Consider the following 26,890-nt stretch of genomic DNA (forward strand, 5'->3'; position numbering starts at 1 on the left):
AATGCTAACAAAGTATTTACATGTCGTGGTCATAGCAATGATGCTTGGAGGATCCTCCGGGCTATCGTGAGTACTGTAATCTACAGTAGAACGCACTCAAGGCTACAATATTTGGTGAAACAGGGATAGGCTGATTGGCAACACTAAATTTGCCATAGTGTGTGAATGTGAATGTGAATGTTGTCTGTCTATCTGTGTTGGCCCTGCGTTGAGGAGGCGACTTGTCCAGGAGGCAACTTGTCCAGGGTGTACGCCGCCTTCCGCCCGAATGCAGCTGAGATAGCGGTATAAAATGGATGGATGGATGGATGGGTGTAAAGGTGACTATATGGGTTTTATTTCATGTTTAGAGGGTTTTAATGATTTTAGAAAATGTTTAGAAGGCCACAGTTTTTTTATGTTCTAACTATGAAAATATTACATTTAATTATAATATTCTTGCTTTGCGGAAATTCGTTTACCATGGTCAGGCCTGAAACCAATTAGCCACAATAAACGAGGGACAGCTGTAACATAAATTAAGGGAAACTCACAGTAGACAGAAAACATGTATTATATTACACACCTATGTTGCACACTTGTGCATGAGCAAACTTTGACTTTTTGTGTCTGTACTGAATGAAAAAAGAATTGGGCTGTGAAAGGTGACGTATGTGCATTTTGTACCTGCATCAGGGGTGAAATATTTTGCAACTGTGTCCAAAATGTCAGGAATTGTACTGATTGGCACCTTAAAACATGTATGAACTGCACAGGCCTTTGTATCCTATCTGTCATACAAGTACAATGGCGATGTTATTTTAATTAAATATTATATAATTGTAATTATATTTTAAGTGTATAAAGAAAGCAACCGCCTTTATATGTAAAAACATATTTTGAATAATAACGATGAGTAAATCAAATTCAAATTGTACAACCTAGTGTGATTTTCAGCTTTAGAGCGTCCATTGTGTTAGATATGAAATTATATTTAAAAAATAATATATATTTTTAAATACATTTCTTAAAAAAAAAAAGGTAGCAATTAAATTGTAATTAAAATAACTGTTTAAGAATAACTAACTTTTTGTAATTAATTAATAAAAATAACGTAACTGTGCTGCATAGTGCTTAAAATAGAAAAACATACACCATAACATCAGTAGCAACTTTGGACCCAAATGTTGCCTGCCGTCGGTGAGATATTTCGTTAGTTTCTGTTTCTCTTTCGATTGTATGTTTTTGTGTGAATGCTCAGCTGTTCTTACAGACCAGTTGACCAAAGGTTAAAGAGAAAAGTGTTTCTTCCTCTGTTTCTCTGTCAACAACACAATGGAGTTAAAGTAAAAACATCAAAAGGCTGATAGAAATGTAGCCAAGAATGTACCCAAGTTGTCTGAAAATCTTTTAACTCCTTGACCGCTCACCGCCATGTTGTTTTTCCTTTTAGGCATCGTGACCGTCATCGACGCCAAGTATGGACTGCAGGTATATGACAGTACTATATTGTTTGTGCTTGTATTCCAATGCAGTTGTGAATGTGATGACCTTTTTTGGTAACATTTGGATGGAGATTATCACACTCTATTTGAAAATTATAATTGAAAGTTGAGGAACATATATGTTGCCATATTATGGAAATGTTACCTGCATCCACAACAATAACATGTGCACCCCTGTTTGTATCTATTTTATTTATTCATGAAGGGCTATAAGCCACAATATAACATAAAGTAAACGTGTCATTTAATTATACATAAAACATTATCCATAAAACTTAACCACGATTTTCCTGATTTCCATTTTAACAGGTGTCCTTTTAACATGCTAATTATACCATGAGTAATCTAAAAACAGGGACTCCTCATATAAAAATTACAAGTAGCAAAAAAAGACTAACACTTGGATTTTACATCATTTAATATTGTTACCCTATCATAGATAAAAACACCTATTTTAACTAATTGAAAAACATGCACCTGGGGATAGTTTGATTGGCAACATTAAATTGGCCCTAGTGTGTGAATGAGAGTGTGAATGTTGTCTGTCTATCTGTGTTGGCCCTGTGATGAGGTGGCGACTTGTCCAGGGTATACCCCGCCTTCCACCTGAATGCAGCTGTGATAGGCTCCAGCACCCCCCGCCACCCGAAAGGGACAAGCGGTAGAAAATGGATGGATGGATGGAGACTTTTTTTCTTATCTCCACTGGCATGTTTATACCTTACCAAAGCTTCATTATTGAGCCTATGTGTCCTGTATGTATCAGAACGTATAATTGCGTACCAAACATTCAAATAGACAGAATGGTAAAACGATGTATTAAATGCAATACCATCAAAGAGTATTAAGTCTCCAATTTAAGATTTTTTTATAAGTAAATAGCAATAGTCAACACGCAATAGTAATGTTAACGTGAACACAAACACATCCTGGCCTCCCGATGTCATTTAGAAAGAACAGGACAAGTGACACCTACGTAATGGGCTCTAATATGAAGGTGTCGAGCCGGCGAAGGTGACACCTTTGAAGGTCGAGGCGCGAGGAAGGATGCGGGAAAGCAAAACTTCTATTGAAGGGCCCGCCCTCCCCGCATGTGTTCCGTAAAGTATCCCATCATCTGAAAGTCCTGCAGCCGCACCTTTGTCTCTTTGCCATTCCATTACCATTGTTTAATGCATTTTTGTTATCCACTTGGCTCTGAGGATGTCAGTTTGACACACATGAGCACGAGCCAGCTTAATGCCCCCCTCTGCTCTTTCTGCCGTTACATATTAAACTGTTCTACAGAAGGCTACATTGCCCAATAGATGAAAATCAGACAAAGAAACAAACACACATCCATTTAATCAAAGTATTTTCCAAATGTCTCCTTCTTGTAGCATCTAACAGAGGAAAAGGCTGATGGTCTTGTGAATGAAGCTGCAAGGTGGGCCATTTTACATTTATAGACAGAGTTTTAAGCATTCAGTGTGCATAACAAGTTGGGGTCCAGGCTCCTCGCTATCAATCTTGGCCGTCCTTATGTTTGGTTGGGCCCTCCAGCAGCTTTGAAGTCTAGTTGTGTGACCCTTCTTCTGCATTCTTCTCTGTTTGTGTTTTCACCTGTTGTAGACTCTACCGGCCTCTTTTGTGGAACAGTCAGAGGTCGGCTCCACTGAAAGATTTAACATTTAAAAAAAATTTTTTTTACAGCGTTGGTCGTTAAAAAATAATGTGATAATAATAACTGTGATTATTTTGGTCACAATAACCGGGATAACAAATTTTCATATCGTGACATCCCTAATATATATATATATATATATATATATATATGTGTTGGGGCTGCGAATCTTTGGGTGTCCCACGATTCGATTCAATATCGATTTTTGGGGTCGCGATTTGATTATATAAGAATTTTTTCAATTCAACGCGATTCTCGATTCAAAAATGATATTTTTCCGATTCAAAACGATTCTGTATTCATTCAATAGATAGGATTTCAGCAGGATCTACCCCAGTCTGCTGACATGCTAGCAAAGTAGTAGATTTAAAAAAAAACACTTTTATAATTGTAAAGGACAATGTTTTATCAACTGATTGCAATAATGTAAATTTGTTTTAACTATTAAACGAACCAAAAATACGACTTATTTTATATTTGTGAAAACATTGGACACAGTGTGTTGTCATGCTTTATGAGATGCGATGCAAGTGTGAGCCACTGTGACACCATTGTTCTTTTTTTAAATTTTTTTTTATAAATGTCTAATGATAATGAGGGATTTTTTTAATCACTGCTATGCTGAAATTATAACTAATATTGATACTGTTATTGATAATATTCATTTTCGTTTCACTACTTTTGGTTTGTTCTGTGTCGTGTTTGTGTTTCCTTTCAATTGCTTTGTTTATTACAGTTCTGAGTGTTGCTGGGTCAGGTTTGGTTTTGGGATTGGATTGCATTGTTATAGTATTGCTGTGTATTATTTTGTTGGATTGATAAAAAAAAAAATATATATATATATAAAAAATTAATTAAAAAAAAAAAGAGAATTGATTCTGAATCGCACAACGTAAGAATTGCGATTCGTATTCGAAACGATTTTTTCCCACACCCCTAATATGTATGTATATATATATATATATATATATATATATATATATATATATATATATATATAAAACACAAATAAAATAATAATAGTTGAAAAATTAATACAACCAGAATTGATGTAATATCTTCCTCCATATGTCAGCAGCCAAATTAGGACCCTTTGGAACCCTTTATAAAATATGATTTATACATACCAAATATTATATTGTGATATAGATTTTAGGCCATATTGCCCATCCCAATTAGAGATCTCACTACGTTGGACTACATGGACTAAATTAGTCGGGTTTCTGAAATAGTTCAGATTTCTGTATTTTCACACCTACATGTAAAGTCCCAATTTCGATGCACACTCTGTAATGCGACTAGCGCAGGGGTCGGCAACCTTTACCGCTCAAAGAGCCATTTTGACCCGTTTCACAAAATACAAAAGACAATGGGAGCCGCATCCATTCTCGCAAATATCTGCTGGTGGGCACCCAGGTAACAATAATAAGGGCGTGCTATGGAGCCATTGCCTTTGACGCCTTCTACAACAAACAGCTTGCCAGTCTATTAACATGTTGTATGTGGCTTCCGCAGATACACGTACGAGATTGCAAGGGATACTGGGCGATACATGTTACACTGAGGGTTGTGATATAAACAACTTTAACACTCTTACTAATATGCGCCCCACTGTGAACCCACACGAAACAAGAATGACAAACAGATTTCGGGAGAACATCCTCACAGTAACAGATTATAAACGCAACATAACAATTACCCAGAATCCCATGCATCCATGAGTCTTCCAGGCCATTTTATACACCACGCTAGCACCGATAGAAGCAGCGAGATGCTTGCGTCCGGCTGGCACGCAGATAGCATGGCGTAAAGGTGGACGCGATGACATGTTGTAGAGGTCGTTAAAAGTAAAGCCATCATGGCACGCCCTCAATATTGTAGGCCGAGTGAAAATCTGAGAATGTTGACCCTGGCTTATGTCCGGGAGAGGCACCGTATTCAGGAATCGCCCCGTAACAATCGGGGGGGTCAGCGATTATACAGCTGAGCCACATCAGAGTGGCCAAAGAGCCGCATGCGGCTCCGGAGCCGCGGGTTGCCAACCCTTGGACTAGCGTGTATAAAAGTATATACACAAGTATTTATTTTCTGGTTGACATGACGTCACACTTGGAATCTGTGGCTCCTAACAAGTTAACAGCCTAGCTCTGTTGCGATTTCCGCTGTAATATTGACACAGATTAGAAATACCACGTCTCTAATGGCTATGCTGACGTTAAATGGCAGACAGAATTAAGAAATATTTTTAGATTGCACTTGAACATGACACAACTACCAAAAATGTATTGGAGTGAATGCAGGTCAGAAGCAAAGAAAGACCGACGGCACAAAGTTGCCTTGTAATGTAACTGCTTTATTCTCTTTTACCTCATTCGTATTTCTTTCATGATTCAAAATAAGCAGGCATTTTTACTTTCCTTCGGTACCTTCTTAAATAAAGCAGTTGTTTTTTTCTCTCCAATTGATGCACTATAAATGTTAAGTTATTTTAATTTTTGAAATAATAAACAGTCTCGTCTTCAGTACAATTGTTACCTATGTTTTTATTGAATGGTATATGCTTCCGGGTTTTAATCCATGCGTTGAGACTGGTGCGTGCGCGGCTTTGAAGGGTCTCCTCTGGCAGTTGAGAGATCTGGTCTTGTAAAATGGACATATTCTGATTGTCTTGTCCTGCCTTCAATGGCCTTTTGCCATTCTTCTTTGGGGGCCCGGAAGGACAGTTGACCTAGGACAGAGGTCACCAACGCGGTGCCCGCGGGCACTAGGAAGCCCGTAAGGACCAGATGAGTTGCCCGCTGGCCTGTTCTAAAAATAGCTCAAATAGCAGCACGTACCAGTGAGCTGCCTCTATTTTTTTAATTTTATTTATTTACTAGCAAGCTGGTCTCGCTTTGCTCGACATTTTTAATTCCAAGAGAGACAAAAGTCAAATAGAATTTGAAAATCCCCAAAAATATTTTAAAGACTTGGTCTTCACTTGTTTAAATAAATTCATTTATTTTTGTACTTTGCTTCTTATAACTTTCAGAAAGACAATTTTAGAGAAAAAATACAACGTTAAAAATGATTTTAGGATTTTTAAACAAATATACCCTTTTACCTTTTAAATTCCTTCCTCTTCTTTCCTGACAATTTAAAATTTAAAGCCCACCAGGCTGCACCAAACCTTTGGTGCCTTCCTGACACAGAAAAACACAGTGGTGTATGCGCAGCAGCTATGAAGGTTGCAAGCCTGTTTGGATCAACTTATCTTTGTGAATCAGCGTTTTCTGACATGAACTTCATCAAGAACAAACACGGAACACGCCTCACTGATGCACATCTGCAAGACTCACTCAGAGTTGCAGTGTCAAGGCCCACTAACTGACAAAGAAACAGATAACAGATTTGGTGTCCAGTTCAAAGTGTGACATGATTTATTTAAACATTTAAGACTTGACTTTTGTATTTTACATGAGTTATTATTTGTACAAACATGGTGCAAAGTAATTCATGATCAGTGTTTCCACAAAGATAGGTATAGTTAATTATTAATAATACAATATAGTTAAAGGTAAATTGAGCAAATTGGCTATTTCTGGCAATTTATTTAAGTGTGTATCAAACTGGTAGCCCTTCGCATTAATCAGTACCCAAGAAGTAGCTCTTGGTTTCAAAAAGGTTGGTGATCCCTGACGTAGGACTTTCTTTAGATAAATAGAAAGACTAAAGGTAAGTCTATAAGAGGGCACACTCATCCACTCTACAGTACATTCAAGTCAAAATCAAAGTCAATTATTTAATGTGATACTCATCTCCCTGGCTCTCAGCTGGTCAAGCTAGTTGCCCTATAGTGAGCCATCGATGGTGCGTTTGTTTGTGACATAACTCATTAAGTAAAGTCTAAAACATTTTGAAATTAAGTTTTGTGAATTAAGATCGCTGGGGGGGTTTTCCCCACTTATTTTGTGCAGACCTAATTGCATTACCTATTATCCCACAAGCCAAAAGCTGGGCTGCTGTGTTTATTCATGAAGAAAACACATGACTATTTTACAAATTCTGTCCCTCACTTAATGTGTATTGTACCAAAATATCCAATTATAAAAACTCATACTGTGTTTTATATCTTTTAGACAAATTGCGCTGGCTGACCTGACTATTATCAATAAGACTGATCTGGTGACGGAAGAAAAACTTGCTCAAATCCGAGATGCTGTCAGGTTGGTTCTCTGAGCACCTGTTTGAAATGATTTAGCCAATAACATTTGTGTTTCCACTCCTCAGGTCAATCAACGGTGTGGCCAAGCTCCTAGAAACCCAGAGATCAAGGTAATTTCAGCTGTCACGCTCACAGTAGGGACTTTTTCTTTCCCTTTATCGTGAGAATACAAAGCCGCTGTGCGGCCGGGCCTCTCTGCTTTGTTTATAAAGTGTGGCAGATGAACTCCACGTGGTTGCTCCTGCTCAGATCTTTGTATCAAAGATGAAGCAGCCCAGGCGTGACATTACACCAGAGGGACCACCGGCCCCACCTCCCCTCCGCTTTCCTTGCAACACACACTCACTTGACAAAAACATACACAAAGTGCTGCACCCTGAGTAAACAGCAGACGTGTAAGGGTGTCCAGTTACTCAGAAGGCTTTGCTCTCTGACCTGCGGTCTATCTGCAGACGGGGGCTGCGCATGCATATGTGCGTGTGTGTGGGTGTCAGCTTGTTATTGGACCCAGATAGCACCTGGCTAATACAAGCAGTGTCTATCAAATGCTTTGGTGTGTTTTTCTCCCTTCGTCCCTCCCACCAACAGAGTTCAGACAAGGGCGAGAAGATGAAAGAGGCCACGCAGTGACAGGGTTAATCAGAAAAACATTCTCACAAACACAGATTGGATTTATTTACATCCATTTTAGCCATCCTTGTCGTACTTTCTAACGTTAGTCTGTGTGCTCTAGATTTTATGAGATTAAGTCAACTAATTAGTGGTCTTTTTCCACAGGGTAGACCTCTCTGAAGTTCTTGACCTTCACGCCTTTGACAGTAAAGATGGCACAAAGTGAGTTTTACCATGAAGGTTGAATTTCATTTACTATAAAGACACTATGCTGTTAATGTGCTGAAGAGCACAGGCTACAACAATAGGTACACTTGGAATAAGGTCCAATTGAAGAGCTGTACCTAAAATGATCCTCATTTACATGGGACGATAATAATATTAATAGATACCGCCTTAATTAGGATGTAGCTTATTCCTATACCACTGCAACACAAAAATACATTTTACAAGTACATTATGAGCAACATTTTTAAGTGTATAATTGTGAAGTTAATGGAATGTCCAGACTTAAAGAAAAAACAAGTTTATTATCATTTTAAATTGCAAATAAAGTTTATAGGAGGGAATATGAATATACAATATTTATGTGTGAATATCTATATATATTTATATATATATATACACACACACAAACCCTGTTTCCATATGAGTTGGGAAATTGTGTTAGATGTAAATATAAACGGAATAAAATGATTTGCGAATCATTTTCAACCCATATTCAGTTGAATATGCTACAAAGACAACATATTTGATGTTCAAACTGATAAACATTTTTTTTTGCAAATAATCATTAACTTTAGAATTTGATGCCAGCCACACGTGAAAAAGAAGTTGGGAAAGGTGACAATAAATACTGATAAAGTTGAGGAATGCTCATCAAACACTTATTTGGAACATCCCACAGGTGTGCATGCTCATTGGGAACCGGTGGGTGCCATGATTTGGTATAAAAGCAGTTTCAATGAAATGCTAAGTAATTCACAAAAAAGGATGTGGTGAGGGTTACCAATTTGTAAGCAAACTGTCGAACAGTTTTGGAACAACATTTCTCAACGAGCTATTGCAAGGAATTTAGGGATTTTACCATTTACGGTCCGTAAAATCATCAAAAAGCTTCAGAGAATCTGTAGAAATCACTGCACGTAAGCGATAATATTACGGACGTTTTATCCCTCAGGCGGTACTCCATCAAAAACCGACATCAGTGTGTAAAGGATATCACCACATGGGCTCAGGAACACTTCATAAAACTACTGTCACTAACTACAGTTGGTTGCTACATCTGTAAGTGTAAGTTAACCACTATGCAAAGCCAAACCCATTTATCAACAATTTCCTGAAACGCTGCTGGCTTGGCTGGGCCCGAGCTCACTTAAGATGGACTGATGCAAAGATAAAAGGTGTTCTGTTGTCTGACGAGTCCACATTTCAACTTATATTTGGAAACAGGGGACGTGGTGTCCTCCAGAACAAAGAGGAAAATAACCATTTGGATTGTTATAGGCGCAAAGTTCAAAAGCCAGCATCTTTGATGGTATTGGGGTGTATTAGTGCCCAAGGCATGGGTAACTTACACATCTGTGAAGGCACCATTAATGCTGAAAGGTCCATACAGGTTTTGGAGCAACATATGTTGTCATCCAAGCAACGTTATCATGGACGCCCCTGCTTATTTCAGCAAGACAATGCCAAGCCACGTGTTACAACAGCGTGGCTTTGTAGTAAAAGAGTGCGGGTACTTTCCTGGCCCACCTGCAGTCCAGACCTGTCTCCCATCGAAAATGTGTGGCGCATTATGAAGCGTAAAATACGACAGCGGAGACCCCATACTGTTGAACGACTGAAGCTCTATATAAAACAAGAATGGGAAATAATTCCACTTTCAAAGCTTCAACAATTAGTTTCATCAGTTCCCAAATGTTTATTGAGTGTTGTTAAAAGAAAAAGTGATGTAACACAGTGGTGAACATGGCCTTTCCCAACTACTTTGGCACGTGTTGCAGCCATGAAATTCTAAGTTCATTATTATTTGCAAAAAAAAATAAAGTTTATGAGTTTGAACATCAAATATCTTGTCTTTGTAGTGCATTCAACTGAATATGGGTTGAAAAGGATATGCAAATCATTGTATTCCGTTTATATTTACATCTAACACAATTTCCCGACTCATATGGAAACGAGGTTTGTTTATATATATTACAGATGCGCAGTTTGCGGTCTCATCCGCGGAGTCCGTGGATAAACCGCGGGTCGGGCGGTTGACATGATAAAAATTTTTATTTTAATTAGATTCGGGCGGGTGGCGGTTGAACCATCCGGAAATATTTGATATACATGGTTCTGGGATTGGTATTCTTTTGCCATTCAAGGAGCCATTTAAGACCCGTGTCATAAAGCGAAGAAGACAATAGGAGATGCTATTATTCTCTTGAATGACTGCTGGCAGTCACCCAGTTAATAAGTATTAGGGCGTGCTATGAAGCCATTGGTTTTGTCGCCTTCTACAACATGTACGATCTGCTTGTTAGTCTAGCATCATGTTGTGTGTGGCTTCCGCAGCAACACGCACACGACTGCAAGGCATACTGGGTGACACAGAGTACACTAATGGTTGTGATATAAACAATTTTAACACGCTTGGTAATATGCGCCACGCTGTGAAGCCACACCAATTAAGAACGACAAACACATTTCGGGAGAACATCCTCACAGTAACACAACATAAACGCAACACAACAAATACCCAGAATCCTTTGTATTCATGACACATCCTGACTATTTTCTACACCCCTCTAGAGGTATGCTAACTGCGATTTTCACTCAGTCGGCAACATTGCGCGCGGGCCGTGATTGCATTACCCATAACATCTTCTTACACATGTAGTAGTGCCCGTTGTTACACAACACTATGTGCGTGCCGGCTGGTCACGGATTGAGTAAAACCTCTACTACAATCCTCAAGCAATTGCAAGGCGTACTTGTTCAACAGCCATACAGGTTACACTGAGGGTTGTGATATAAACAACTTTAACAGTCTTACTAATATGCGCCACACTGTGAACCCACACCAGCCAAGAATGACAAACACATTTCGGGAAAACATCCGCACTGTAACACAACATAAACACAACATACCAAATACCCGGAATCCCATGCAACCTTGACTCTTCCAGGCTACATTATGCACCGCGCTTGTAAACTGTGAAGGTCGCTGTCCGCAGGTATATCTCGAATATATTAAAGTATGTCCACAGCGCAGACAAGCTGCCTGCCTTCGCTCAAGATATGTCTGGTTTTAATGTGTATGTTAGTGTGTCATGGTGGTCATTTTTCCCATGGTCTTTGAACACAACGTGTAGGCGGAAAATGAACAACCGTCGTGTGTCTAGGTTTGAAGCAAGGAGGCAGATGTGTGTGCACGGAGGAAATACTTGCTGCAATTAGGGCCGATGTTAGCATAAAATTGCCTATTCAAGCTAAAAAGAGCATCGGACAGTTTGTTTTCTTCTGGACGCTACAATACATTATATTACTTAATTTATTTAGGTGTGATGGCTATTATGAAGCTGTACATTAAAGAGAAACCCTAAACATAGTTAAACCGGAGATATAATGTAGCGCTTTAATTTTGAAGCCGGAAAAGTGTGCGATTGGTTTGAGAAGCGGTCTTGACATGTTTCGATGTCGTATCAACTGTTTACGATAAAAAAGTCTCCTTTTGACATCCTGCCGACCGTCATTCCTTTCTGTTGAGCTTTTATGTCATGTTACTTACTAACGCAGTCACAGTAACAATCTAAATGTTATGTTATCACTGCACCTTAATCGTAATCTGAACACGGAAGTGAAGCACCACCCACCTCTTTCAACACACGCAGCAAGTGTTTGCTCCAGGGTTGTGGCAAAAAAAATAGTCCTTTCTTGTCGGGAGAACAAATTGCCATGGCTTTGAACCTGATATTTCCATGAGGTAGACATTCTTTTGTCCCTTTCTGCTTGCTTGTTGCTTATCAATAGCAAGTGAACTGCAGCCAAGTTCCCCCACTACGGCATGGCCCGAGTGTCAAAATTAAAGTGTTTGCAATAATCGTCCGATCAAAAAATGAGTGTCATTATTGAAATTTATAGTTATGGCGTTTCTATCGCGTTAATAACTTTGACAGTATTCGATAAAAGTAACAATATGATGAGATTTAACTAGCAATTTTAACTGAATAAAATGTAGATTTTATGAGAAAGTTGTTCTAATACGGTATTACGAGAGTACTGGTATTCTTTTTTATGAAAAAGAAAAAAGTTGTAATGTTATTAGAAACTGTTCAGTATAACAAAAAAATCTTAATGTAATTTCTTGAGCGGAACAATCTTACCAGAATAAAATATGAAAGATGTGAGGGAGGGGCATTCCTATTTTTGAGAGAATAAGGCCTTTTTCACTCACAGGGCAATTCCAATTTTTTTTGCCCATATGTGACCTTTAACGATTTTTTTCATGTCAATGTGAACAGTTCAATTCTGAATTTTTTTAATGCGACCCAGGCCAGTTTTGTATGTCGATATAGATCAGATATGTAACCAATGCGACTGCATTCTGAACAATTGAGTTGCGTTCATCCAACCACCACATCACCATAAAGCGTCACGCGTCATAATTCTTAGCCAAAAGAAACAATTGCAAAATAAATATTTGACAAATGAGCAGAAAACAAGCGAAAATATTATTTTTCAGGAACTCAGGTCAATGTTCTATCACTCCTGTCTCTGACTGGAGTGATAGAGCCCACCCGCTCTTCGAAACAGATGTCCCACTAACTGCGAGAGCCAAAATACTTGTTCTCTTCCTTCTTAATATTCTACGCGCAATAATTTGGTTCAGAAAATATTGACTTTAATTGCACAAAATACTTGAAGTTACCATAAATGCGGCAGTTTTTAAACCTACTAGAATTGAAGCCATGTTTACTTTTGTAAACACTGCAGCACATGTCTGCATGCAGGTCAGATTTCGTTGACATTACACATGGCATTTTTTTGTAAAAATCTGAATTGGACATTCTACCCTGTAGTGTGAACGAAGCCCAATTTTAATGATATTATGAGAAAAAAATAATGAGACGAGGTTGTAATATTACAAGAAAATAAATAGTTTTTGTTTTCAAGAATAAAAGTAATGATTAATAGAATTAGCTCTATGTGGTACATTGCAGCTATACATCACTGCAAATACAAAATTAAACATATTATTAAATTAATATAACAAAAATTGTCCAAATAAATATTTTGTTTGAATTAGCGCTTGTTTTATATCTTGTTAGTGATCATGCCAGCCTGTGATGCATGGTGTCTAATGTTGTACTGGTTGCTAGGTTACAGCAATGTTAGTGTTTTGTCTTGATGGCTTTTTGTCTATAATGTGTACCCAACAGTCTTTGACACTGTTGCTCGCCATGTTTCTCTTTAATTAACAGACTCTTTTATTGAGGAACCCTCCCGCACCACTTACACCTCGGGGTGGTCATCATATTGTGTCCCCCTGTGGTAGAATGTCATTGTCATGAATAGAGTGAGTGTTCATCCCTTCATGTGAATGAAACGGGCTGCGGCGTTAAAGCTCTCTTACATGCTCTCAGTCAGTGTCTGTGAGGCCAGCTGCAGAGGATTAGAGCTGTGTGTGTCCACTGACTCCCGAGGAGTCCTCCTTGTCCCAGCCGATAGCTTCTTTCCCCTCGCCTCTGAGAGGCAGGGGTGGGGGCGAGCGCGGTCTCCCCCTGGCCTCCTTCCACCAGAGCCCACGCTGGCTGTTTGAAGCGGGGACCCCCTGTCGCTCCGCCTGTGTGGTACTAACTAACAGGGCACAGTGCTCAAACTGCTGGACACAACATTTAGCCTCCTTGTGAGGTCAGCGAGACGCGGAGAGGAGGTGGGGGAGAGGCCCGATGGCAAGAACAATGGTCGGAGTTTGTTTGGTTGCCGCAATGGGTGTTTTGTAGGGTTTAATTGCCATTTCTAAAGTTTTCACAAGTCCATTGAGGGCTGGTGTCGTTAAGCGCCGATAATACTCTGAGGACATACAGCAGTCAGCACGGATAAGACTTTTCTCCCACCAAACAATTATTCCCTAAATATTCACTCCTGATCCGTGAGACCATTTACACTACACTGTTAAAAGTTTAAAATAATGTGTTTATTTACATGACAATGGTGTTATAATGCCTGACAACAGGTCTGAAAAGGAGCATTTAGCTGAATCCAAACTTCCAAGTCAAACTATTGATAAAACACATTTATAATTTTGGTGTGCAGTTAAACCCGTTTATGTCGACTGAATGAATGACATCGGCGTAAGTGGTTGTTGGGGCGGCATAGCTCGGTTGGTAGAGCGGCCGCACCAGCAACTTGAGGGTTGCAGGTTCAATTCCCGCTTCCGCCATTCTAGTCACTGCCGTTGTGTCCTTGAGCAAGACACTTTGCCCAGCTGCTCCCAGTGCCACCCACACTGGTTTAAATGTAACTTAGATATTGGGTTTCACTATGTAAAGCGCTTTGAGTCACTAGAGAAAAGCGCTATATAAATATAATTCACTTCACTTGTTGACAAAACCGAAACTAGCCATTTACCTTTGACTCTCATGAGAGAAACAAGCAGAATGGCCAATATTAATAATGGATTTTTAAACCTAAGCCTCTGTGCATATTTTTATTTAGCTTTTTTGGTTGTATGTGTTATTTTATAGTATTATATAACAGAGCTTGTGTGGTTATTTCAATGTAGGTCTTGGCTATAATTAAATAGGGTTGAGCAATGTAGACGATCTAACATATAAATGATACATCTGGCCGACGATAAAGCTTGTAATACTATCTTTACATTGTGATGATGCATGTTGATGACACATTCAAAATGTGTCTCGCAAATTTGACAACGACAAAAGAACAACCACGTCCTCAACGCATTGAACCGTCAATGCTGGCAAGCCAGCGGCTATTGTCACTCCACAGTGCAATGCCACTTCTAAGGTCAGTAATACTTACTTCCATGGCGGCAAATAAACTACATGTCTTACAAACAACACCGAAGAATGAGGAATTATTAAGCATGCTACACTATTCACAGGAAGATAAGCTAACCGCTAAGCTAGAAATTTTGGAGCAATACAAATATCCACCGTAATTTAAGCTGCAAGCAGCGATGGACGGGACCGAGTATATATGGAAGTGGCTGAGGAGAGGGAAGTCTGGGCTTCCCAGATATAAGTTAGAACAACACACTACCTTGTATTATATTGTAGTTTTTACCTTCCATAACGTGTCAACTGACAGATATAAGTCAGAACTATACACTACTTTGTATTATAAATGTTGTAGTTTTTATCTTCTATTACGTATCTACTGACAAATATAAGTTAGAACTATACGCTACTTTGTTTCATAAATGTTGTAGTTTTTACCTTCCATAACGTGTCTACTGACAGATATAAGTTAAAACTACTTAGTATTATAAATGTTGTAGTTTGTATCTTCCATAATGTGTCTACTGACAGATATAAGTTAGAATGAAATTACATGGGAAAGGCTAGTAGCTACTATTAGCAAACAGATAGACCTACCAACTCGGCGCATAAAAAGTGCAGATGGCCTTAAAATGCCACAACAGTCAGGCACCATATGTAAGTACCCAAAATAAAGACTCGACATACAAAGAAATTAAATCGGAGCAGAAACATAGGTGGAAACGAGATTAAAACCTGATGCTAAACACCCATTGAAAATACATAGGTACGGCTAGTAACTATTATTAGTACACAGACTTACCAACTCGGCGTAATATCTTAACATACACCATACTTGCCAACCTTGAGACCTCCGATTTCGGGAGGTAGGGGGGCGTGGTTGGGGGTGGGGCGGAGGTGTGGTTGGGGCGGGGGGCGTGGTTAAGAGGGGTGGCGTATAATTCAGCAACTCGAGTATTTCATATATATTTCATATATATATATATATATATATATATATATATATATATATATGAAATACTTGACTTTCAGTGAAATATAGCTATATATATATTTTATTATATATACATAAATAAAAGAAATAGTTGAATTTCCGACGGCACCTATCAAATACACAGTAATAAAAACACAGTTGTTTTACTGTGCTTGCTGGTTAGTAAAAAAAACGACAACACTTACCTTTCACTATTTAAGTTACCTTTGTTCTGCCATTTGGGTATTGTCGAACGATCTCCGAATCCGGGAACATATCCTTCACAGATTTGTTGTAGACATCCGCAAATGAGAACGGGATGTTGCTTCCAGCTATCAGCATAGCCATCTTTGTCTCAGCATAAGATACACCATCGGGTCTTCATTTTGCGAGGTGGGCCATAATACTGGGTTGTGAACGATGCTGCGCTGCGGAAGCTTTGTGCTTCGCTGACCGTTCATGGCTAAATATCCGTTCGTCCGCCGTGTTCAATGGAGAAGTCTGTTCTACAAAATTTACAGGCAACATGCCCTTTCTCTATCGAACTCTCCTCGATAAACTGAAATTCTTGTTTCCAATCGTTCTGGAACTTGCAAGCGTATTTCTTAATTTTGCCCGTCTACGGTGTAATATATTGGGTTGGAGTCAATAACCAGGCGACGTGATGAAGTTACGTCTCTTTACTGTGGGCTTCAGAACAAATGTATAATATATTTACATTCTATTCTATGTACAGTACATGGCAGTATTGTCCTGTTTAAGAGGGTCACAACATTGAGTCAGGTCTGACTCATTGTTGGGGGGCGTGGCCCCCAGCTCCGCTTGAATTTCGGGAGATTTTCGGGAGAAAATTTGTCCCAGGAGGTTTTCATGAGAGGCGCTGAATTTCGGGAGTCTCCAGAAAAATCCGGGAGGGTTGGCAAGTATGACATAGATACACTCTATCGTCGCAACTCGGCCCTGATGGTCGGCACCTATAAGTTTACAATTAGTTGTAAACGGTTGTTTTTACAATATGCAAGCAAACGACAACTTTAAAACATACCGGCTTAGCTACGGCACCTGGCAGCCATCTTGGTATAGACGATCACAGTCCCTCCCACACGAATGTTGGTGCGTGCGCACCAGCAGCAGACGGAACGGAAAAAAACGAAGAAAAAAAACGTCTCCCTCACTGTGTCTGCGCATGGCGGCCATCTTTGAAATGGTTTTCAGCGCAACGGTTCTTTGAAGGCTGATAAAATCAAAACCATAGCAGTAATAAAAACTCTTTCATCAACTTTTAATCAGAATGGTTCAATCTATTTCCTGTGGTAGTTTGAAGCCGACACGATAAAAGGGGTTAGAGGATATAATGTTTGAAAAAAGGTGACCGGTTTTTACAAAACTTTTGTTTTGAAGGGGGAATTGCAAACTTCCTGTTGATTTTTGCTTGGAGTTGTCAATATATGAAATGTAGGTCTACGTGAGACCTACATAGAAGTTTTTTTTTGTTTTTCATGTCTGTACGACATTCCTACTTGAAGTTACAGGCAGTTTTGTCTGTTTTCTTCCTAGGAGCAGTTTTGTCTGTTTTCTTCCTAGGAGCAGTTTTGTCTGTGTTTTATTCCTAGGGGGCGCTAGAGTGCAATTTTGAGTTTTCGCCAGTCTTGATGTGTGTGTCCAGTTTAGTGAGTTTTGAAGCATGTTAAGGGGGTCAAATTACAGCTCAAAGAGGCAAAGGTGAGTGTTTTTACAAAACTTTTGTTTTGAAGGGAGAATTGCAAACTTCCTGTTGTGTTTTGCTAAAGGATGTCAGTGTATCAAATGTAGGTCTAAGTGAGACATACGTAGAAGTCTTTGTTTCATGTCACTACAACATTCCTACTGAAAGTTACAGGCAGTCTTGTCTGTGTTTTCTTCCTAGGGGGCGCTAGAGCGCAATTTTTAGTTTTGGGGTTAGGTTTTTTTGATTAAATCGCAATGTTCACCAGTCTGACTTGTGTGCCAAATTTGGTGAGTTTTGAAGCATGTTAAGGGGGTCAAATTACAGCTCAAAGCTGCGGATTTATAATAAAGAAAGAAAGAAAGAAAGAAAAAATAAAACGCTAGAAATTAAATAGGGTCCTCTGTCTCAAAGAGACATTCGGTCCCTAAATATACCAAGTATAGTGTCAGTTTATGGTCAATACTACGGTGGTTAAACTGATATTCTTTATTGTAAAAAAAATAAAGTTTTAGTTTTTGTTAATGTCGAATAAGTCCCTGGACACTAGAGGGATTTAAAGTACCGGTGTAATGGAAAACAAATTGCCTCTATATTTAAGCTCTTAACATATAGTATATCTGATTTAAGACACCAAAAAACATACGGGGTTTGCGGGTAAATAGATATAAATAAATAAATGATAAATGGGTTGTACTTGTATAGCGCTTTTCTACCTTCCATGTACTCAAAGCACTTTGACACTACTTCCACATTTACCCATTCACACACACATTCACACACTGATGGAGGGAGCTGCCATGCAAGGCGCTAACCAGCACCAACCAGGAGCAAGGGTGAAATGTCTTGCTCAGGACACAACGGCATGACGAGGTTGGTACTAGGTGGGGATTGAACCAAGGACCCTCGGGTTGCGCACGGCCACTCTTCCACTGCGCCACGTATTATCCTCCTATTCCCAGGAGGGGCAGTTGCCCACATATGCGGTCCTCTCCAAGGTTTCTCATAGTCATCATTGTCACTGTCACCGACGTCCCACTGGGTGTGAGTTTTTCCTTGCCCTAATGTGGGCTCTACCGAGGATGTCGTTGTGGTTTGTGCAGCCCTTTGAGACACTTGTGATTTAGGGCAATATAAATAAACATTGATATCATCAATAGTTTGAAAATCTGACGAGAGTCCCGAGCCATTTTGAGAGATAATGAGCAAGCCAATCACGCGATCATGACGTAGTGGTAGGAACCACAAATGCCTTCCCCATCAACAACAATTCCATTCAAGCAGACTATGTGAGAGCCAACAACAATTACTTTGGGAAAAATTATAATCCAGAACCCATTATTTTTAAGACAGAACACAAAGAGAATGAGCAATAAGTTTTAGAATCAGAGTGCTAAACAGATGCAGCTTTATTGAAACACTATAGCATTGCTAGGTGCTAAACATCCAACTAACTATAATAAACCCTAATAAAACAAACACTTACTGTACAATTTCAACTCTCGCTCGGAAGCCGACCAACAGGACGCTCACATAATCCTGTTTAGATGAATAAATCACAATCCTCACAAAGGGTTAAATAAGGTTTTTTGAGCCATCTCGGTTGATGTCAAAGTCGACCAGCCTCTTGATCCGTGGTCATATTTGTCTACTGGGAGATGCATGATTTATAATCAAATATTAATTTTTACCAAGTTCGAGACAAAGCCGAAACAGCCGCCGGTTCAGTGTGTCAACAATAGCAGCGTAAGCTAGTAGTTAGCTCCCTGTTATCAATGCACCGCCAAAATAGTCTGTCTGCATTAGCACTTATAATAACAATATTGCTCATATTTGGTTAATTTTCAGGTCACAACATGTAAATAGAGTATTGTTGGTGAATTCTGGATGTTTTTAAAGGGATTTATGGGCGCAAAAGAGGACCCCCAATCTGTTGACTTTAATTTTTAGCGATTTCTTTACAATTTTGAATGTATTAAAAAAGCCAAATATATGTGTTCTTATCTTACATAAAGATTGTGAATGATAAACAGCACATCTCTTTCCAATTTTTGTGTATTTCCAGTGTGATTGATCTGCTGATATGGCAGAGTGTGGAAGCGTTGCTTCGTGACGTCATCCGACCCCGAATCTACGCGGGGCGTGGTTGGGGGTGTGGTTAAGAGTCAAATATTTAATATAAATATATATCAATATATATATATATTAAATATATATAATACTTGACTTTCAGTGAATTCTAGCTATTTATATATTTATTTTATTATATATATATATATGTATATATATATATATATATATATATATATACATACATATATATATATATGTATATATATAAAATAAGTACTTGAATTTCAGTGTTCGTTTATTTACACAAATACACACACATAACACTCATCTACTCATTTTTGAGTTAAGGGTTGAAATGTCCATCTTTGTTCTATTCTCTGTCACTATTTTTCTAACCACAGCTAGTCTCTCTGGCAGAGAAAAAGTCTAGCAAAACTCCTAGCTATTATGGACAATACCTCCCGACACAGGAGGTCCTCCATACCGACAGCCATCAGACTGTATAATGCATATGTTCCTTGACTGCACTTAAATATAGAATATATGTAGAATATATTTATATTATTCATATATTATATATGTATAATATAATACTCCTCTCTGAGCTGCCTTCTTACCGTGGTAGAGGAGTTTGCGTGTCCCAATGATCCTAGGAGCTATGTTGTCCGGGGGCTCTAAGCCCCCTGGTAGGGTCTTCCAAGGCAAACTGGTCCTAGGTGAGGGACAAGACAAAGAGCAGCTTGAAGACCTCTGTGATGAACACAAACAAAGGACTCAGATTTCCCTCGCCCGGACTCGGGTCACCGGGGCCCACCTTTGGAGACAGGCCCGGAGTTGGGGCAAGATGGCGAGCGCCTGGTGGGCGGGCCTGTCCCCATGGGGAACGGCCGTGCACAGCTCAAAGAGGCAACGTGGGTCCCCCCCTCCAATGGGCTCACCACCCATAGCAGGGGACATAGAGGTCGGGTGCAATGTGAGCTGGGCGGAAGCCGAAGGCGGGGCACTTGGCGGTCCGATCCTCGGCTACAGATGTTAGCTCTTGGGACGTGGAACGTCACCTCACTGGGGGGTAAAGAGCCTGAGCGAAGTAGAGAAATTCCGGCTGGATGTAGTCGGACTTACTTCGACGCACAGCAAGGGCTCTGGAACTACTTCTCTCGAGAGGGGCTGGACTCTCTTCCACTCTGGCATTGCCGGCAGTGAGAGGCGACGCGCTGGGGTGGAAATTCTCGTTTCCCCACGGCTCAAAGCCTGCACGTTGGAGTTCAACACAGTGGACGAAAGGGTAGCCTCCGTCCGCCTTCGGGTGGGGGGACGGGTCCTGACTGTTGTTTGTGCTTACGCACCAAACAACAGTTCAGAGTACCCACCCTTCTTGGGTACACTCGAGGGAGTACTGGAGAGTGCTCCCTCAGGTGATTCCCTTTTTCTGCAGGCGGACTTCAACGCTCATGTTGGCAACGACAGTGAAACCTGGAGAGGCGTGATTGGGAAGAATGGCTGCCCAGACCTGAACCCGAGTGGTGTTTTGTTACCGGAGTTTTGTGCTCGTCACAGTTTGTCCATAACAAACACCATGTTCAAACATAAGGGTGTCCATGTTTGTCCATATGGTTGTCTAGGTAGTTAAAAACCTCCTCGGTGGCAAGGCCCCAGGGGTGGATGAGACCCGCCCGGAGTTCCTTAAGGCTCTGGGTGCTGTGGGGCTGTCTTGGTTGACAAGACTGCAGCATCGCGTGGACATTGGGGGCGGTACCTCTGGATTGGCAGACCGGGGTGGTGGTCCATCTCTTTAAGAAGGGGGACCGGAGGGGGTGTTCCAACTATCGTGGGATCACACTCCTCAGGCTTCCCGGTAAGGTTTATTCAGGTGTACTGGAGAGGAGGCTACGCCGGATAGTCGAACCTTGGATTCAGGAGGAACAGTGTGGTTTTCGTCCTGGTCGTGGAATTGTGGACCAGCTCTATACTCTCGGCATGGTTCTTGAGGGTGCATGGGAGTTTTGCCCAACCAGTCTAGATGTGCTTTGTGGACTTGGAGAAGGCATTCGACCGTGTCCCTCGGGAAGTCCTGTGGGGAGTGCTCAGAGAGTATGGGGTATCGGACTGTCTGATTGTGGCGGTCCGCTCCCTGTACGATCAGTGTCAGAGCTTGGTCCGCATTGCTGGCAGTAAGTCAGACACGTTTCCAGTGAGGGTTGGACTCTGCCACGTTCCCATCCTCCCCTATGGTCATGAGCTTTGGGTCATGACCGAAAGGATAAGATCACGGGTACAAGCGGCCGAAATGAGTTTCCGCCGCCGTGTGGCGGGGCTCTCCATTAGAGATAAGGTGAGAAGCTCTGTCATCCGAGAGGAACTCAAAGTAAAGCCGCTGCTCCTCCACATCGAGAGCAGCCAGATGAGGTGGTTCGGGCATCTGGTTGGGATGCCACCCGAACGCCTCCCGGGGGAGGTGTTTAGGGCACGTCCAACCGGTAGGAGGCCACGGGGAAGACCCAGGACAAGTTGGGAAGACTATGTCTCCCGGCTGGCCTGGGAACGCCACGGGATCCCCCGGGAAGAGCTAGACGAAGTGGCTGGGGAGAGAGAAGTCTGGGCTTCCCTGCTTAGGCTGCTGCCCCCGCGACCCGACCTCGGATAAGCGGAAGAAGATGGATGGATGGATGGATATATATATAATATATTATATATATTATATAATGTATTATTATCATTGTTTATTGTGAGCGAACTGTGGTGCTGAATTAAATAAAGTACATTCTATTCTATTCTATGTACAGTAGACGGCAGTATTGTCCTGTTTAAGAGTGTCACAAGCTGAGATAGGCGCCAGCGCCCCCCGTGACCCCGAAGGGGAATAAGCGGTAGAAAATGGATGGATGGAAGAGTGTCACAAGTTCACAACATTGGAGTTTACGGCAGACGAACTGTTTTATGGAAGACGAAAATATGACTGCTGTTGTGTGTTATTACTGGGCTGGGAGGACTTTAATGAAACTGCCTAACAATAAACCCACATAAGAAACCAAGAACTCGCCCTCGATCATTCTACAGTTATAACGTCATTGGGCAGACACACTCTTCATACTGTGGGAATGCAGACGTGAAAACAGACTGTCGACACGTCACTCAGGTCCGCTTGGAGCTGGAGGGTGCATGGCATCCAGCTCTGCCTGAATTTCAGGAGATTTTCGGGAGAAAATTTGTCCCGGGAGGTTTTCGGGAGATGCACTGAATTTTGGGAGTCTCCTGGAAAATCCGGGAGTGTTGGCAAGTATGGTAGCATATAGCATATAGCAGTTAGCATTCCATGACCCACAATGCACTTCTGCCATGACCCTCCCCCGCCAAATTCTTATTGGTTGACATGTGTGTGACGATTGTTGACATTTTCTTCATCTCTTCCGCGAATGAGATAAATAATATTATTTGAGGGAATAAGCGGTAGAAAATGGATGGATGGATGGATATTTTACGGTAATATGTTAATAATTTCACACATAAGTCGCTCTGGAGTACATGTCGCACCCCCGGCCAAACTTTGAAAAAAAAAAAGCGGCTTATAGTCCGAAAAATACGGTAAATGATATACAAAGCAATACAAATACAAAGCGATATGACCTAAAAAATACAGTGTACCGAGTTGTTCATAAAAAATCAGGCTTTTGTTCGCAATGTCCAACAGTCAGAAAGTTGTCCTCTCGGTAAATGATGAATTCATGGGAGTCAGGTGATTCCTTTTGTTCCATTTCTGCTGTAAATAACAATATATATGAATAATAAATGCCAGTGTTTATCTCACGCTGGTTAGCATTAGCATTCTGTTCACTCGGGTTGAGGCTAATAATTACACAAATGGCGTGTCACTGACTGCTTTTACAAAATGTGATAAAGTAAATAGTTAATATTTGAAGTCATTTACCTTTGTTCCACTAGTGTACTGCCTCCTTTATTCCACATTTATCCAAAAAAGTCTGAGAAGTGTAAGCAGCTGAGGTCGTTGCTTCATACTCCACTGTAAATATGTTTAAAAGTGTCCATCCGCTTCTCGTAGCCTTGTGTATCCAAATGAAGTTTGTAAAAAATAACAAACAACAATAAACTGCATATAGTTTAAAGGGGAACATTATCACAATTTCAGAAGGCATACAGAACAACCAATAAAAATCAGTTCCCAGTGGCTTATTTTATTTTTCGAAGTTTTTTTCAAAATGTTACCTATCAAGCAATATCCTGAAAAACTGCTTCAAATCGCCTGATTTGACATTTTCTTCATCTCTTCCGCGAATGAGATAAATAATATTATTTGATATTTTACGGTAATATGTTAATAATCCACCCGTCCATTTTCCTGTGACGTCACTGCGTGATGCCAATACAAACAAACATGGCGGATAGAACAGAAAGATATAGCGACATTAGCTCGGATTCAGACTCGGATTTCAGCGGCTTAAGCGATTCAACAGATTACGCATGTATTGAAACGGATGGTTGGAGTGTGAAGGCAGATAGCGAAATTGAAATTGAAGAAGAAACTGAACCTATTGAGCCATATCGCGACAGACAGTGGAAACAAGGACGAATTCAGCAATCGCCTTCTAACCAACGATTGCATCTTTTGACCACTGGCGCAACTTGAATCCGTCGATTGTTATGTGTTTGTTTGGCATTAAATGTGGTTGGAGGGAAAGCTAATATAGCTACAAATGAGGCATAATGATGAAATATGTACATACAACTAGCCTAAATAGCATGTTAGCATCAATTAGTTTGCAGTCTTGCTGTGACCAAATATGTCTGATTAGCACATAAGTCAATAACATCAACAAAACTCACCTTTGTGGTTTCGTTGACTTTATCGTTGGAAATGCATCTGCTTTGAGTGTCGCAGGATATCCACACATCTCTGTGCCATCTCTGTCGTAGCATCGCTATCGTCGGTAGCGATGCTACGACAGAAAGGAACAAACGAGGGACTTTCGCATCTTTTGACAACTGGTGCAACTTGAATCCGTCGATTGGTATGTGTTTGTTTGGCATTAAATGTGGGTGGAGGGAAAGGCTGGATGCAAATATAGCTACAAATGAGGCATAATGATGCAATATGTACATACAGCTAGCCTAAATAGCATGTTAGCATCGATTAGCATGCCGTGACCATTGATATGTCTGATTAGCACACTCCACATAAGTCAACTTGAATCCGTCCCTGTTCACGTTGTTACACCCTCCGACAACACACCGACGAGGCATGTTGTCTCCAAGGTACGGAAAACAGTCGAAAAAACGGAAAATTACAGAGCTGATTTGACTTGGTGTGTGTAATGTGTTTGAGAAAATGGCGGATTGCTTCCTGTTGTGACGTCACGGGTGAAAGGTCATTGCTCCGACAGCGAACAATTTAAAGGCGTTTCAGTCGCCAAATTCACCCTTTTAGAGTTTGGAAATCGGTTAAAAAACATATGGTCTTTTTTGTGCAAGATCAAGGTATATAGTGACGCTTACATAGGTCTGGTGATAATGTTCCTCTTTAAATACTACGGCTGTGCAGCGTTCTTCAGTACAAAGATGCCCCACAAAACTTCCTGCAAAGTGAAAGTTCCTTTCTTTCTTATTTCTCTCCACTGTCAAGTATTTCGTAATAGAAATACACAACAAATAAGAAATAAAAAAAGTTGTTTAGTTTTTTGTATTGACACTTGTATTTTTCAAAAGAGGTTTTAGGAATTCTCCCAACTATGGTCAACCAATCAGCATTTGACAGCACAGCCCGCCCCCCATAAGGTTCCAAGACTCTAACAAGAGACCCATCTAGCCGGCAGGAACTCCAGAAGGTTCTTGAAGTGGATTTTGGTGGAAACACAGGGGGAAGTTGACTTTCCCGGGAAAGTTCCTGTAAAAGTTCCTTCTGTTACAAAAGAAAATAACCAGATATTAACAGTAAATTAGCAAGTAGATTAATAATAGTTTAGAGTAAAACATACAACCAGTATTGATGCTTATGTCAGTGCCACATTAGGACCCTTTGTAACCCATTTGAAGTATAATTTACCAAATAATATATTTTCTGATCCATATCGTTATTGCAGAAAACTGCAAAACAATTAAGCTCGCGTATAATTTATGCAAATCTTTCCTCCTGTGGCGCAGAATCTAAAAAAGCTGTTGCTGTTTTTGGCAGATGACACCTACTTTGTAATGCTTATTACCACCATCTACGGGACTGGAGTGGAGCAGAATCACAAATCGCAGATTAAACACAACACTTCATACCTGTATGTTCTCCTTTTGACAGTTTATCCGAGAAGTTGCAGATGCTGAAACCGACCAGCCCTCATCTTGATAAGGTATCGTTTGTAACCACAAACACCATTACCATTTTTTTTTTAAATTCACAACTCCCTTCCTTTGTGTTGTGTTTGCTAATTTATTTTTACACGTCATTTCCTACAAGATTAAGGGAATGTGTTCACCTTAGGGCTAAAAAAAACTGGGCCTTGCATCCCCTCAGGCTGTGACACTGCAGTGAAAACTCCCTCCCTGATTTTTTTCAAAAGGGGGTCAACTCTGAGGCTTTTGATGTTTTCTGTATTAGCCTATAAATAGACTCGATCATGCACTTAAAGACGTCAATACTGTCTAGTGTAAAAATCATGCCATACGTTTTTACCATGCAAATATCCACACAAACAGTACAATATCTAATTTGTCATTTCATAATATATTTGTTAGGGTTTTTTTGTCTTATAAACTCATGACTACATTTTGGTTGTAGTTGTTGAATGCCCATTAAGTTTTACCACAGGATGGACAGGGATGAGACGTGTTTGTGTTAGTGTGTTTGTGTGTGTGTGCGTGTGTGTTTGTGTGTGTGTGCGCATGCGTGCGTGTGTGTAAATAACGCCATTGTTGTCTGTTTTCCCAATGTTTCCTTTCCCCGCATTGGATCTCAACCCCCCCCACCCCCCTCCCTCAAGTAACCTCCCACAACACACACTCACTGGACCACTCCTGTTGCTCTTTTCATGTAAATGAGAAGGCTGTTTTTCTGTTGTTATACCAAATGACAAGGAAGTGTGTAACCTTAACACTTCAACACAAAACCACCAAATATCTGCAAAGTGCCCCTTTAATGCTGCAAGGAAGTTTAGTGGGTGGGG

At 40.4% G+C, this 26,890-nt stretch overlaps 1 protein-coding gene across 2 annotated transcripts in view; it reads left to right on the forward strand.

The window, feature by feature from the left end:
* Nucleotides 1–26,890, forward strand: part of cbwd (COBW domain containing) — a 45,292-nt gene that overhangs the window by 14,238 nt on the left and 4,164 nt on the right. For both annotated transcript variants that reach the window (XM_061900652.1, XM_061900662.1), the window contains exons 7-12: nt 1,433–1,470; nt 2,864–2,910; nt 7,266–7,352; nt 7,417–7,461; nt 8,129–8,185; nt 26,026–26,077. In XM_061900652.1, the coding sequence (XP_061756636.1) occupies nt 1,433–1,470; nt 2,864–2,910; nt 7,266–7,352; nt 7,417–7,461; nt 8,129–8,185; nt 26,026–26,077 (326 nt within the window). The remainder of the gene's footprint in view (nt 1–1,432; nt 1,471–2,863; nt 2,911–7,265; nt 7,353–7,416; nt 7,462–8,128; nt 8,186–26,025; nt 26,078–26,890) is intronic.

The sequence above is a fragment of the Nerophis ophidion genome, linkage group LG01 (genome assembly GCF_033978795.1).
Source record: "Nerophis ophidion isolate RoL-2023_Sa linkage group LG01, RoL_Noph_v1.0, whole genome shotgun sequence".
In the NCBI taxonomy this organism is placed as follows: domain Eukaryota; kingdom Metazoa; phylum Chordata; class Actinopteri; order Syngnathiformes; family Syngnathidae; genus Nerophis; species Nerophis ophidion.